Source organism: Lampetra fluviatilis, chromosome 14 (genome assembly GCF_964198595.1).
Source record: "Lampetra fluviatilis chromosome 14, kcLamFluv1.1, whole genome shotgun sequence".
Taxonomy (NCBI): Eukaryota; Metazoa; Chordata; class Hyperoartia; order Petromyzontiformes; family Petromyzontidae; genus Lampetra; species Lampetra fluviatilis.
The window spans coordinates 10,135,046-10,149,277 of NC_136288.1; the positions used below are offsets into that span (position 1 = coordinate 10,135,046).

A 14,232-nucleotide genomic window follows, 5' to 3' on the forward strand; every position below is an offset into this window, starting at 1 on the left:
CATGAGAATTATTTTATTATGTTTATTTTTATTACTTTATTACTTCCCTTCTACGTGACTTTACCGAAAGAACCAAGAAGATGAATCCCTGCAGTCACGAAAGCTTTAAATACAAATAATTACCGCCGTTGAGAGGGGTTCTACTGTCGTGTCACCACCGCGACTACGTCCGCAGCAATAACCCGGGGGCCAGTTACCGGATTCGAACCCAGAACGGAGGGGGGGGGCGCGCCAGGGGGGCGAAGCGATACAAGGCGTCCAGACGGGTCGCTCAGAGCGATGATGTTGACAACGGCGATGGGGATTGTGGAGTTGAGGCGACGTTGCAGGGAGCCTGGAGCCGGGGCAACGTGTACAGGTGGCCTTGCAGTGGACCGTCCCAGGTCCGTTGGAGGTTGGAGCTGAGAGGGTTTTCGGGGAAGCCATGGAATTGAGAGTGGCGGTGGTCAGAGCCAGATGTTCTGAAGGCACGAAGAAGGTTTTTTTTTGCAGCGACGATGAAAGGGAAGCGTCGGACGCGCAGCCGAGGTGAGAGGTCCTGCAAAGTTTGTTCAAGACCCGAATACCGCGCCCTTTGGTTATGAACGCGGATTTTGTTTTTAGCATCTTTGCCGGCTAAACGTGTCAGCGAGCGAGCGCCGGGGGCTAATAAAAATCAGACCGACCAAAAAAAAAAAAACGTTTATAAATACGCGGCTTGAAACGAGCGTCAGGGAGATGGCCTCGCGGAGGACGTGAGCGGCGTCGCTTGCCGCACCCCTAAAAATAACGGCTCGTCGACAGGCACACGGCGCTTCCTCTTGCCCATCCGAGGGGTTTCTCCCCGCAAAAACGCTCGCGAGCGCGGAGTCGTTGCGCGTTCAAACCCCGGCGGGGCGTCGGAAGAAGGCGATTTTGACCGCGCACTTGCTGCTTTGTTGGCGGTCGATGGTCCGAGCCCAGCGGCCGCCCTGGTTAATACCGCGCGCGTGCCGGTTGACGCAGAGCCACGCGCCGCCCGTGACGTTACCACGGTCCAGATTTGTCTTAATTAGAGAAATCACCGGCAAAATAAAAAAAAAATTCGGTAAAGCCGCGTGGCAACATCGCCCCGACAGCGCCGTTATGGCAGCCTGCGCCATGGGAACAGTGTCGGTGGCGCGGGCACGATATCAGTGTCCGTGACCGTTTGCAGGGATGTGCCGCTTGCCGAGCCGGCAAGTTGGCGCGTGCCGCCACCTGCTGCTCCAGCTGTTGCCGGGACTTTCTCCGAGTGAGAGCGAGAGAGGAGCGCGAGACATTTATTCTTGGAGACTGAGCGGGCGTGCCTTCAGGTCCAAGATGCCAAACGAAGGCACGCGGGCGATGCTTCATGCTGGCGGGAGGAATGCGTGCGTGTGTGCGTGCGTGCGTGTGTGTGCGTGTGTGCGTGTGTGTGCGGTGTTGAGTGTCCGTGCGGTCGTACGCGGTGGGTGGGTGCCGTGTGTCGGCTGCCCCCGTGCCGTTGCCCCGCCGAGCGCGATGGCGGTGAGCGCGCCGGTGATTCCGCAGACGGGTAACGTTGGCGACGTCCCACCGCCCCCCTCGGCCGGTCTCCGCGCACGCCCGAGCTGCAGAGCTGAGCGCCGAGCAAGGCTCCGCGTTGTTCGCGTGAACCCCTCCGAGCTTGGGTTTGATTCGAACGCGTTAGGGGACCGCCCCGGTTCCCCTGCGGCGCACGGCGAGTTGGTTCTCGGTTGTCGCGTTCCAATATTTCACCCGGAGAATCCCTCGGGATGGGGAACTTCTCCTCCGCGAGGGCTCCTGGAGTGCCCACTGACGCACACGCGGTCGAACACGCGGCGGCGGTGCCTCTGAGGGGGTGCGTGCCGGGGGTGCAGCCCTGCAAGCCGTGGGGGCTGCGCCGTCTGGCCGTGCGTGCTGCGTGCCGACGCCTCGTTTCCGCTGTGTCCGCCGCTGCGTGCGCTGGGTGTGCAGGCCTCTCTGGTGGAAGCCTACAAGACGGCGGCCGTGGTGATCGGCAGCATCTACCTGGCGTGCATTATCGTCCTCTTCCTGGGCGTGCGCGAGATCAAGGGTCAGTCACCGTGGCGACGCACGGCCCCCGCAAGGCCTCCACTCCCTCCGCTCCCTCCGCTCCCTCCGCTCCCTCCGCTCCCTCCGCTCTCTCCACTCCCTCCGCTCCCTCCGCTCTCTCTCTTCACCCTGCTCCCACTATTCTCGTTGGTCAAGCGCTGGCACCCCTTCGGGTTACCGGCCAGGTGGCTCGGCGCTTGAGCGAGTGACTTCGCAGCCGGAAGGTTCCGAGTTCAAATCTCGGTCAAAGTTTCAAAGTTTATTTTCTAGGTATAGCCCTGTGAGCCATTCGGCTCTTGAATCGGGTGCAAACAAAAAAACAAAAACATGAACAAAAAAAAATCTTAAAGTGACTAAGTGCAAACAGAAAATCCAAGAAAAGACAGCAAAATATTGCAGAAAAAGCACCGTACACCAACCCTGTGCAAATATCCCAGTGGGATGCAAGTCAAACAACAACAACAACCACAAGACGGGGTCGAGGGGGTTTCGATGATCCCACCACGCGGTGTGGGGAGGGCAAGTGGCTGCGGCGGTGCGCCGTGGAGAGGCTCCTCGTCCCCCCCCCGGCGTAGGAAAGCGGCCGGATAGCAAACCGCTGGCTCGAGGCCGTGAACGGGAGGTGAGCAGCGGGGGGGGAGGAGGGATAACTCTGCGCTCCATGGTGAGTGGGGGGCTGCCGTGTCCCCGTGGGAGCCGGCCAGATGGGGGCAGTAACCCCGGCGGGGGGGCAGCCTCCCACCCCGCGCGGCGGGGGCGAGGTGGGAGGGACAAGGAGAGTTTCGCTCACGAGTAAAGGGGGGGGCGGGGGGGCGCTGATCCTGACAGGAGGAGCTAAAATTAGGACGGGGAGAGGTGCACGCTCAGCGCTTCGTCGCTGTCAGTCCACCACGTGCGCTGTCCGTGCCGTGCGTACGGGTCGTAGCTTCGGCCCGGATCGTTGTCACTTTCATGAGCTGGTTCCTGAAACGCGCTGCTACCGCTCGCGCCTCCTGGATGCGTTCGACGCTTCTCGTTACGCCGAGACTCGACGTCGTCGTTGACATTTCATTGGGATTGCGTTGCTCGTGACAAAGACAAAGATCCCCCGTGTAGCCTGCACAGACTGTAGGGGCAAGTGCTGTTAGCAAGCATCTACGAACGCCGGCACGGCACACGAGGTGGCGATGTTTACACACCGCACCAGGTACTCATTTGAGGCTGAGTCGACCTAGAGGAGACCCAGGACCGGTTCAGATAATCGTCACCGGTGTTGGCCGTGAGCGGGAATCGAACTCGGGTCGCCGGCTTCGTAGCGCAGCGTAGCGCTGACCCTCACACCACCGATCCCGTCGTTTAGATTTAATCGGAACTGCGTACACACACGTGTGTGTGTACACGCAAGTGCACAAGTGTGTATACGCAAGTGCACACACGTGTGTGTACACGCAAGTGCACACACGTGTGTGTGTGTACACGCAAGTGCACACACGTGTGTGTGTACACGCAAGTGCACACACGTGTGTGTACACGCAAGTGCACACACGTGTGTGTGTACACGCAAGTGCACACACACGTGTGTGTACACGCAAGTGCACACACGTGTGTGTACACGCAAGTGCACACACACGTGTGTGTACACGCAAGTGCACACACGTGTGTGTACACGCAAGTGTACACGCAAGTGCACACACACACGAAGCCGCACGTACCCTCCACCTGTACGAATTTACATTTGATTCTTACTGGCAACGATGCGCCGATCATTCTCATCGTCAGTTATTAAGGAGCCTGCCGAACACGGACCCCCCCTTCCCGCTGTGTTCTCATCACGGCAGCGAGCGAGACGCCTCGTTCCCCATCTCTGTGCCTCCGCGTAAAAAAAAACTCAAATATCTTTTACTCAATCCCATCAGCCACGCAGACCTTTGTGGGAGTGCATCATTTCAGCGGCGTTGGTTCAACATGAGCACAAAATAATTACAGTGATCCGTAATACGGGTTTTTTTTGGGTTAGATCGCGTAGATATCTAAAAGTGTCCATAATCAACGTTTTTGGGTTTTGATCGCGTTATTTATAAATGTGTCGTAACCCTCCACCACCCAACATGGCCAATCAGTAAAAAAAGTGTCACGTTGACAAAAGACAAATAGTTCACTGCTTTAGCCCACCGGTGTGTTGAAGCGTGAAACCACAACATTTACAATTTTTGAGTACGACGTTTCGCTGGTAATTGCATCCAGCATCATCGGGCAATTCGCCAGAAACGTCACAGTACTCAAATTGTAAATGTTGTGGTTTCACGCTTCAACACACCGGTGGGCTAAAGCAGTGAAATACTTGTCTTTTGTGACACTTTTTTACTGATTGGCCGTGTCGGGTGGTGGAGGGTTACGACACATTTATAAATAACACGATCTAAACCCAAAAACGTTGATTATGAATAATATTGGTCGCGAAAGCCTGCTACGTGTTATATAAAATTGTCGTTAAACCTGCGACACGTGAATGTGGTTATTTATTCATTGGTTTCTTGCTGCCGGTCACTCGTGAGTGCCTTCATGGCCCAGTACATTCCGCGTGACTGGTTTCTCCCTGCGGTTTTGTATGCGGGAAACAAATGGCTTTGTGCCGCACAAACAACGACTCACCACTGGACGTACTTACTGTATGTTGAGCTTCTTCTGCACCGTACGTAGCCAACCACGATAATCGGAGGTGCGGGGGGAAGGACATCAAAATAAACACAAAAAGCAATTATAAAGAAACGAGTGTCCAATCTAGATGATTTAAAAGTGCATCTCTCCAGTGGCTAACTAATATCGGAGGGAAGAGCGTTCCAGACGGCCGGAGAAGCGCATCTAAGAGCGCGCGTGGCGGTGACCGTCTTTGTTCGATGGTTAGCCAGAAGCCACTAGCGCGAGGATGATCGGGGTGCACGCGATGGTCAGCGAGGTATCGTGGTTCAATTGTGGCGAGCGCTTTGTGTGTGTAATGAGTGCACGCTCCTCGGGGCTTCGAGGAGAAATACGAAAAAGGCGACGTTCATGGCAGTGGCTCTTCTTGGATGTGCTACGTAGAAAGGGGCTAATTGTGCAGTCACGTTCCCGTCAAGGCTACGGTGTCGTTGCCGAATGTGCCTTGGCCGCTGGTGTGCGCGGGCTCACTGACATGGCGCTCTATCACTCACACACTCACTCACTCACATGCTCACTCACTCACTCGCTCACTCACTCACACGCTCACTCACTCACTCACACGCTCACTCACTCACTCACACACTCACTCACTCACGCGGGATTTACTCACTCACTCACTCACACACTCACTCACTCACTCACACGCTCACTCGCTCACTCGCACACTCACACGACGCTCACTCACTCACACGCTCACACGCTCACTCGCTCACCCACGCGGCGCTCGCGTTGTCTTGCGCAGACTCGCCCAACCTCAACCGTCGCCCCAGCAGCCTGTCGCTGCAACGCCGCATGCGCCGCATCTTCACCTACAGGCCCTACCTGCTGCTCATGGGCAGCTACGTGAGCACCTCCATCGCCCTGCAGGTGACTCGCCGGCGCCTCCTCCTCCTTGACCCCCCCCCCCCGACCCCTGCGCCCTCTGCTCCTCGTCGTGCCAACCTCGTCGCGTTCTCGTCACGCCGCGGTCACGTGTCACCCTCGGCAGGGAGTGGATCATTGTCGACGAGCACGTTGGGTTTTACCGTCACCTCAACCGCCGGCAATCGCACCGGGGACGAGGCAATCGCGCACTTGCCGCAGTAATAAAGTTCAACACGACAGCGGTGCCAGCGGTGCCAGCGGTGCCAGCGGTGCCAGCGGTGCCAGCGGTGTCAGGTCTCGGTCCAAATCAACTCCTGCCGCCTAATCGGCGATCGCGGCAATTTCTGCGTCAAATCCGGGCGGGCGCCATCGAGCGTGCACCTAGCCTCGCACAAGCACCGTGGTGACGTCACCAGTGGCGAACGGCGGTTGTTGTTGTTGAATAGCTTCCATTCGGCTTCACTACAGATGATGACCTTGCGGAGCATTGGCGTCATCTCCAATCGGCATTGTGTGCCGCGGTGGCGAGATGTTAACTACTTCGCCTGGTGTACAGGAGGTCGTGGGTTCGATCGCGACCCTGACGCCTGCTGTATATTTGCAGTTTGCGTGTCTCTCTCCCCGTGGTCGCGTGGATTTCTCCTCATGGTCCTCCAGTTTTACACGTGCACATTATCACATAAAAGCTACTAATGTAGTCAGGTTGATTATAACGACAATGACGAAGTTATGAGCATCGTCACGAATAGCTCCGCTGGGCTACGACCATTTGCCGGGACGTCTCCCGTGACCCGTGGCAGCGCGCGTCCACGATTAGCGCAGTGCAGGCGTGCGTGCCCACACACGGGGCGTGTGGCCATGCCAGCCAGAGGCACTGCAGCACACCTCATCACTTTACACGCTCGCTTGACGTCTATGACAACCAACCGTGACCCCCAGGGCGAGGCTGCTGTGTGTCACGTGACCCCCAGGGCGAGGTTTCTGTGTGTCACGTGACCCCAGGGCAAGGTTCCTGTGTGTCATGTGACCCCAGGGCGAGGTTCCTGTGTGTCATGTGACCCCAGGACGAGGCTGCTGTGGGTCATGTGACCCCCAGGGCGAGGCTGCTCTGTGTCACGTGACCCCCAGGTCAAGGTTCCTGTGTGTCACGTGACCCCCAGGGCGAGGTTCCTGTGTGTCACGTGACCCCCAGGGCGAGGTTCCTGTGGGTCATGTGACCCCCAGGGCGAGGTTCCTGTGTGTCACGTGACCCCAGGGCGAGGTTTCTGTGTGTCATGTGACCCCCAGGGCAAGGCTGCTGTGTGTCACGTGACCCCAGGGCGAGGTTCCTGTGTGTCACGTGACCCCCAGGGCGAGGTTCCTGTGTGTCACGTGACCCCCAGGGCGAGGTTCCTGTGTGTCACGTGACCCCCAGGGCGAGGCTGCTGTGTGTCATGTGACCCCCAGGGTGAAGCTGTTGTGTGTCATGTGACCCCCAGGGCGAGGTTCCTGTGTGTCATGTGACCCCCAGGGTGAAGCTGTTGTGTGTCATGTGACCCCCAGGGCGAGGTTCCTGTGTCTCATGTGACCCCAGGGCGAGGCTGCTGTGTGTCATGTGACCCCCAGGGAGAGGCTGCTGTGTGTCACGTGACCCCAGGGCGAGGTTCCTGTGTGTCACGTGACCTCCAGGGCGAGGCTGCTGTGGGTCATGTGACCCCAGGGCGAGGCTGCTGTGTTACCGCTGTTTGTCGCTCGGGTGCTCAACAACTGCTCTGAGGGTTAACGCCCGACCCCTGACCCCACCGTCCCCCTGTCCCGCCCCCTCCCCAGCTGGTGCAGGGCAACCTGGCGTTGTTCTTCGAGCACGTGCTGTGCATGAAGGGGAAGTTCCAGATCATGGTCATCACCGTGCTGGTAAGGCCAAGCAAGCGCCGCCGTTCGTCCGCGTGAAATCGACCGCGCGTATTACGGAGTGCCCACGCATCGGAAGGTGGTGGTGGTGGTGGCGGCCTCATCGCCGTTCTTAAACTTAGATTGCTGATTAAATTGAGAATGAATGAGACTTCTCCGTACGTTGACATATCGTACCGCGGTAGGGCCCCCTGAACACGGCCGCAACGACTTTGCGAGTGCCGCGGCATTGCTTTCAAACAAGGCGGCAGGCGTGAAAGCGCGAGCAACGTCGCGCCGCCTCCCCCCCCCCAACTCGCACCGTCGCCGCACCCGAGGGTTCGCACGGCACGCCGTGAACAACGCCGTTCGTCCGCAATGCCGAGCAGCACGTGGGCGTAGCATCGGGGTGGTCGTGCGTCACGCAGTGTCCCCAGGCAGGTCGCGCCCCCAGCAGCCTGTAGGCTTGCCGGCTGTACTGCTGATCCGGTTTTGTAAAACTATAAACAGATTTTTTTATTTACTGGGTAAGGCCCACCGAGCTCTTTTTCAAAAGCGACCTGGCTACCTTCTAACTCAATGAAGTGGTTTGTCGTGTTGATCCTAAATGTGGAGGGAAAAACCAGTGGACCTGGAGAAAAATACACGGGAACACGGGGAGAGCAAACACGCCAACTCCAAATATAAAACAGGTGTCAGGGTCGAACCCATGACCTCCTGTATATCGCACGAGGTAGTTAACATCTCAATTTAAAGCTTTCGTGACTGCAGGGATTCATCTTCTTGGCTCTTTCGGTAAAGTCACGTAGAAGGGAAATAATAAAATAATAAAAATAAAACCTAATAAAATAATTCTCACGACGTTTCGGCCACAACGCAAGCAGCCGTCCTCAGGTGAAGAACAGGTCTGTCGGAAAGACAGCGTCTTTCACGTCGTGAGAATTATTTTATTATGTTTTATTTTTATTATTTTATTATTTCCCTTCTACGTGACTTTACCGAAAGAACCAAGAAGATAGTTAACATCTCACCACCCTAGCTTCCCACAGCCCCAGATGGGGAGAGATTCAAAGGTCGTGCCGTTTTCACGGTTATATATTTTACAAAGCTGGAACGTTGTAAAGGACGCCGGAATGGCCGTGCGTGGAAACTCACTGCGCTCCGTAAAGACGTCAGAGTGGGACGCGAGGGTTGAGGACGTTTCCACGCGATGGCTTTGGCTATGGGGACCCTGCGGCCTGCATTGGTGAACAGTGCCTAGGGGTCCATCTTCTTGGTTCTTTCGGTAAAGTCACGTAGAAGGAAAATAATAAAATAATAAAAATAAAACATAATAAAATAATACAATTCTCACGACGTTTCGGCCACAACGCAAGCAGCCGTCCTCAGGTGAGGAGAATTCTCTTATTTTATTATGTTTTATTTGATGAATCCCTGCAGTCGCGAAAGCTTTACATCGAAATTTAAGTGCCGAGGGGGTTTGCAGTCGTGACACATCCGAGTGTCTCTCTGGGGCTCTGCTCGTAGCCAACCGACAGCCCAGGCCGACGGTGGAAGCCTCGCATCCAAGCTGTCGGGCAGCCAACTGACGACCGCCGCGCTCATTCAATCCTTTATATTAAGTTCACTTGCTTGCTTGCTTGCGCGCTTACGACCGTGCAAATCTTTCGGTCGTTTTTTAACCCACTTCCCGTGATCCAATCGAGCTGACATTTTGCACACAGACTCGTTGTGCGTGACAATTAATTTTCGTGAAAAAATTTTGCGAAGAATTTTTTCCTAAATTTTACACTTTTTAGGATTTTTTTTTTAGATTTAATTACCAATTGCTTAATGGTGGCAGGCAATCATCTGACCCATAGGTGGCAGCCATCTCAAGCCAGAGGACGAGAGGACTCTAGCCGCCACGCATATAAAGGATTCATAGTGAAAAACTTTGTTTTTACGGGTTAAATTTTTTATGATTGGCACACAGAGAGAAGATTGGGCGGGCAGATCCCTTGGGCTGTGAACTTTCATCCCTTTGATGTAATTTGGGCGCTCAGTGCCGCCGCGTGCCGCTCGTTTGGTTATAAAACCCGTCGCAGTCAGGTTGCGATCAACTAAAACTGTAAAGTTTTTTATTTTACCAGGTGAGGCCCACTGAGCTGTGTAGCTCTTTTTCAGAAGCGACCTGGCCACAAATGATAGCTCAACTAAGCGGCTTATCACGTGTAAATGTATAGCAGTCAAACACTCTAAACGCGTGTTGATGATTATAAATGTGGAGGGAAAAACTGGAGAACCCGGAGAAAAATCCACGCTATCACGGGGAGAGAGACACGCAAACTCCAAATGTACAGCAGGTGTCAGGGTCGGGATCGAACCCACGACCTCCTGCATACCAGGCGAGGGAGTTAACAGCACACGTGTTCCTACGCAGCTTACTGGGCTGCATTCGACCCCTCAGTGTCTTGACACCGAGTAATCACACACATCAATGTGGAGAACCAACTTCATTGGTGAGCAGACACTGCGCCTCCGCATATCTGGCTTGCGCATACAAAACTTCAGTATCCTTTACAGACTACATCAGCCGCAACAGGGCCTTCTGGGAGGTTCATCATTTCCCATCAGGCTGTGCGGCTGATGTGTAAAAAGACAAAAACTTTGTCCGTGAAGCTACGGATGCGGGAGGGGGGTGGGGGTGGGGGCGGTCTGCTCGTAGACTTTGCCGGCGTCTTGCCAAGGAGCCGCGTTACGGCGCTCCCGGCGGTGACGAGGCCCCCGGCGCGCCCCGCGCAGGCTCACACCGCCTCCCCGTGGCCGCACCGCGCTCCGCACGCTCCTCCTGGGAGCGCTGCTCCCCTCCCCCCCCTCTCTCCGTCTCGCTCCCCGTGTCGCCGCGTCCCCGCACTGTGCAGCAGCAGCAGCAGCGTGCAGGCCAGGTGAGCGAGAGAGAAGCAAGAGTTGAAATTCCCCCGACGCGGAGTGCCGCCATTCTTTCCTTCAGCGAATCTTGACAAATAATACGAACGCGTTCATGTCGAGCAACTCTGCCCTTTTTTCGCAACGGAAATCGCTCCCTGCTCTCGTGAGCGCGCTGTCGCTCCCGCAGGCGCTCCGTGCTGTCGCTCCCGCAGGCGCTCCCCGATGGGAACGTCTGCGGACTGTCGTACGGACATCACCACGCGTGGCTTCTTTTGTCCCTAAAACTCGATCGCCGCACCCCAAGTGCGTTTTTTTAGACAAGTGACAAAAGCCGCATTCGCGTTAATCCCGTGCGTTCAAATTACGGGCTTTACTCTCCAATCTCGATGATGTTTTAAACGTGCATGGCTCCAGCGGCTTCCTAATATTGGCAGGGAGAGCGTTCCAGACGGCCGCAGAAGCGCATCCCAAAGCGTGCGGTGCAGTGACCGTCTTCGCGTTAATATATTCATTCGTAAGACCCACCGTCCATTGAATGTATGGACACTGCTAATCCCTGTGTCACCACCTTGATAACAACAACAATAACAACAACAGAGAAGTGAATTCAGAGCGGCGAATCTTCCGGTGCGGTGGCGACGATCGCGTCCGCCGCCGGTGACCCTTACGAAGCTCTGCGCGCGTGACTAGCGGCGTCCCCTCCCGCCCCGCTGCGCCGCGTGCAGGTGTCTGCCGTGCTCTTCCTGCCCATCAGCCAGTGGATGCTCAAGAGGATTCAGAAGAAGAACATGATTATCTTCGGAATGCTGGTATGTGCTCGCTCGCGTGCCCCCCGGCGTCGACACCACTAACACGGCTCGTTTCCGGCTCGTAGTTTTGTACATTTGTTTCTATTCTCCTTCCTCTGCAGGTGGGTGACCTTCCCTGACCCAACCCACCCTGTCCCAACCCTCCCTGACCCAACCCACCCTGACCCGTCTCGCCTGCCCTGCCCCGAGCCGCACTGACCCGCCCTGACCCAACCCGCCCTGACTCGCCCCGACCTGCCCTGACCCCCTCCCTGACCCGCCCCGACCCAGCCACCACTAACACGGCTCGTTTCCGGCTCGTAGTTTTGTACATTTGTTTCTATTCTCCTTCCTCTGCAGGTGGGTGACCTTCCCTGACCCAACCCACCCTGTCCCAACCCTCCCTGACCCAACCCACCCTGACCCGTCTCCCCTGCCCTGCTCCGAGCCGCACTGACCCGCCCTGACCCAACCCGCCCTGACTCGCCCCGACCTGCCCTGACCCCCTCCCTGACCCGCCCCGACCCAGCCAGACGTCGTGAGTGTCTACGAGCATTAATGAGAGAACGAAATAAGCCGACGCGGCAGCGCTTGGCACCGAGTCTGGCAGATCGCTGCTTGCTGAAGCGGCTCTGTGTCTGAGCGAGAGCCTGTGCTGGGTTTTACTAATTTAGAATTTTCAAATGCTTTGTGTGTTGCGCGGTGCGCATCTCGAAAGCATTGTGTGTTGAGCATGTGCCCACCTGTGCAACCACCTGTGCTCACCTATACAACCACCTGTGCACCCACCTGTGCACCGCAGTGGTGGATACCGTTCCTCGTCACCATCGTACTGGCGCCGAGCAGCGACCCGCTGGCGTTCGTGGTGTGCGCCGCGTCGGGCATCACGGTGGCCACCGCGTCGTTCCTGCCCTGGTAAGGCCCCACCGTGTCGAAGCCACCGCCGGCGGCAGACCTTCGCCCGCCCGTCACTCGCCGCCACTCGTTGTGACTCGTCGCCACTCACCGCGACTTGTCGTGTCCCCCTGCAGGTCCATGCTGCCGGACACCATCACGGACTTCCGGCAGCGCCACGGAGACTACCCGGGCCAGGAGGCGCTCTTCTACTCGTTCTTCGTGTTCTTCAACAAGTTCGCAGTGGGGGCCACGCTGGGCATCTCCAACCTCTGCCTTAGGTGACTGCTAGGATAGAGTCGCGTGCGCAGCCAGGCAGGGGCAAGCCAGGCACGCACGGGGAGGACTGCACACAGGCCAGACACACATGGGCCAGACTAGACAAGGGGCCAGACTAAACATAGGTCAGAGATAGGAAAAAAACGAACAAACAATAACAATGAGATGGTAAAAACGAGACTATCAATTGATTCTTGAGTCTCAGCACAGCCCTGCATCTTGACACATTCCACAGCATTTCCGGAGGTCCAATCTTCCAGCCCCTCGTTATCAGCTGCCGCTTAGAGAAGGCGTGTAGCTATGAGTGGCCCGTGAACTCACGCGCACGCGCGCGCGTGTGTGTGCGTGTGCGCAGCTTCGCTGGGTACGTGCCACGGGGAGTGGAGCAGCCCAAGAATGTGATGCTCACGCTTCAAGTTCTCATGGCTCCGGCTCCCATCATCCTCAGCTTTGTGGGCATCGCGGTGCTGTACCCATACAGACTGGGGCACCGCCCGCCGCAGAACCAGGTAACGTGGGGGGCGATCGCCCGCCGTGCCATCACGCAGGAGACGTCGTTGGTGAATCGCGCATCATCATTGTCACCGCGCACGTTTACCCAGGAAAGTCTCAGGGCCCTGCTCTTTTACTCGGGGGACGACGGTTGCCACTCGTATTTCCCAACTAAGCGATTTGCGGAGGTTTTTTTCTTCTTCCGAATTCCGAGCGTGAAGCCGTCACGCAACAATGGCGTCCTCTCCTGGTGATGATGTCGCCGGGACCCACATGTCCACTCTGAAGCAGGCTGTTTGCGTTGTGGTTAATACAGGCCGCGGCGTTAACCAGGACCGGCCTGCCGGATCAGAATCTGTTTGAGAAGGTGACGTCACCTGGCAGTCAGTAGCGTGTTCGCCGCTTTTTGCAGAGGTTCGCGGTTCGAATCGAATGGCCGCCCTGGTTATTGCTGCGGTGTGTGATAACCATAGTAGTAGTAGTAATACGATGCACTGTCAGCTAGACGGTTGACGTTAGAGATCCCTTCACGTCATTCGCAAGAGCAGGCCATTGAAAAACTTAAATTAAAAAAACATTTAAATTCTACCAGGAAAAGCCCAGAGCTATGTAGGCCTTACCTGACGCCTGTTGCTGTATATTCGTAGTTTGCATGTCTCTCTCCCTGTGGTCGTGATGATTTTTCTCGGGGTCCTCATTTAGATTAGTTGGCTGCTATACATTTTCCGCGTGATAAGCCTCTGCGTTGCGCTATCATTTGTGGCCAGGTCGCTTCTGAAAAAGAGCGACATAGCTCAGTGGGCTTTAACTGGTAAAATAAAACATATTAGTCTTAGTTTAGCATCCAAGAAATGCTGAAGCTTTACGCGCATTCCTTGTCGAACACGGAAATTTTTTCTGGAATATAAAAAAAAAACCTTGAACGCTCGCCGTGTGGACAACTGATGGGAGCCGTGCGATTGTTGCGAGGATTTTGCCCGTGCCCAGCCTCACGCCGCTGTGGTTTGTCTTGCAGGGAGCGGCGTGACGTGAAGGCGTTGATCCCTGGCCTGCTCGTACCTCGTTTACTGAAGATTTACTATTTCTACCAGAAGAGCAAGCTTTTGTACATACACCAATACATTATTTTGTTTTACATATTTTTTAAGAACAGTGTTAAGATTAAGAAAACTATAATTCTCTCTGTCCATATCTTTGAAACAAATTTAATTATTTACTCTTAAATTATGGAATGTATGTTAAAAAAAAAATCTAAACAGTATTTTTAAGATGACTATTTTGTTGGGTGTTACACGTTTTATATTTTCAACAGTTTTTTTTTGTTTGTTACTGGTGCCATTACGCTCAGAAGACTTTTCACTCTGGTATTTTTCATGGAATGTGTCCTTTAAAAATAAATAAA

The 14,232-nt window shown here is 55.5% G+C and overlaps 1 protein-coding gene across 2 annotated transcripts in view; it reads left to right on the forward strand.

Moving 5' to 3' along the window:
* LOC144935859 (sodium-dependent lysophosphatidylcholine symporter 1-B-like) overlaps nucleotides 1–14,232 on the forward strand; it is a 114,441-nt gene extending 100,209 nt beyond the window's left edge. For both annotated transcript variants that reach the window (XM_078862686.1, XM_078862687.1), the window contains exons 7-14: nucleotides 1,957–2,056; nucleotides 5,477–5,601; nucleotides 7,408–7,491; nucleotides 11,103–11,186; nucleotides 11,968–12,080; nucleotides 12,197–12,340; nucleotides 12,694–12,847; nucleotides 13,846–14,232. In XM_078862686.1, coding sequence (XP_078718812.1) covers nucleotides 1,957–2,056; nucleotides 5,477–5,601; nucleotides 7,408–7,491; nucleotides 11,103–11,186; nucleotides 11,968–12,080; nucleotides 12,197–12,340; nucleotides 12,694–12,847; nucleotides 13,846–13,857 — 816 coding nt within the window. In that variant the 3' untranslated portion in view covers nucleotides 13,858–14,232. The remainder of the gene's footprint in view (nucleotides 1–1,956; nucleotides 2,057–5,476; nucleotides 5,602–7,407; nucleotides 7,492–11,102; nucleotides 11,187–11,967; nucleotides 12,081–12,196; nucleotides 12,341–12,693; nucleotides 12,848–13,845) is intronic.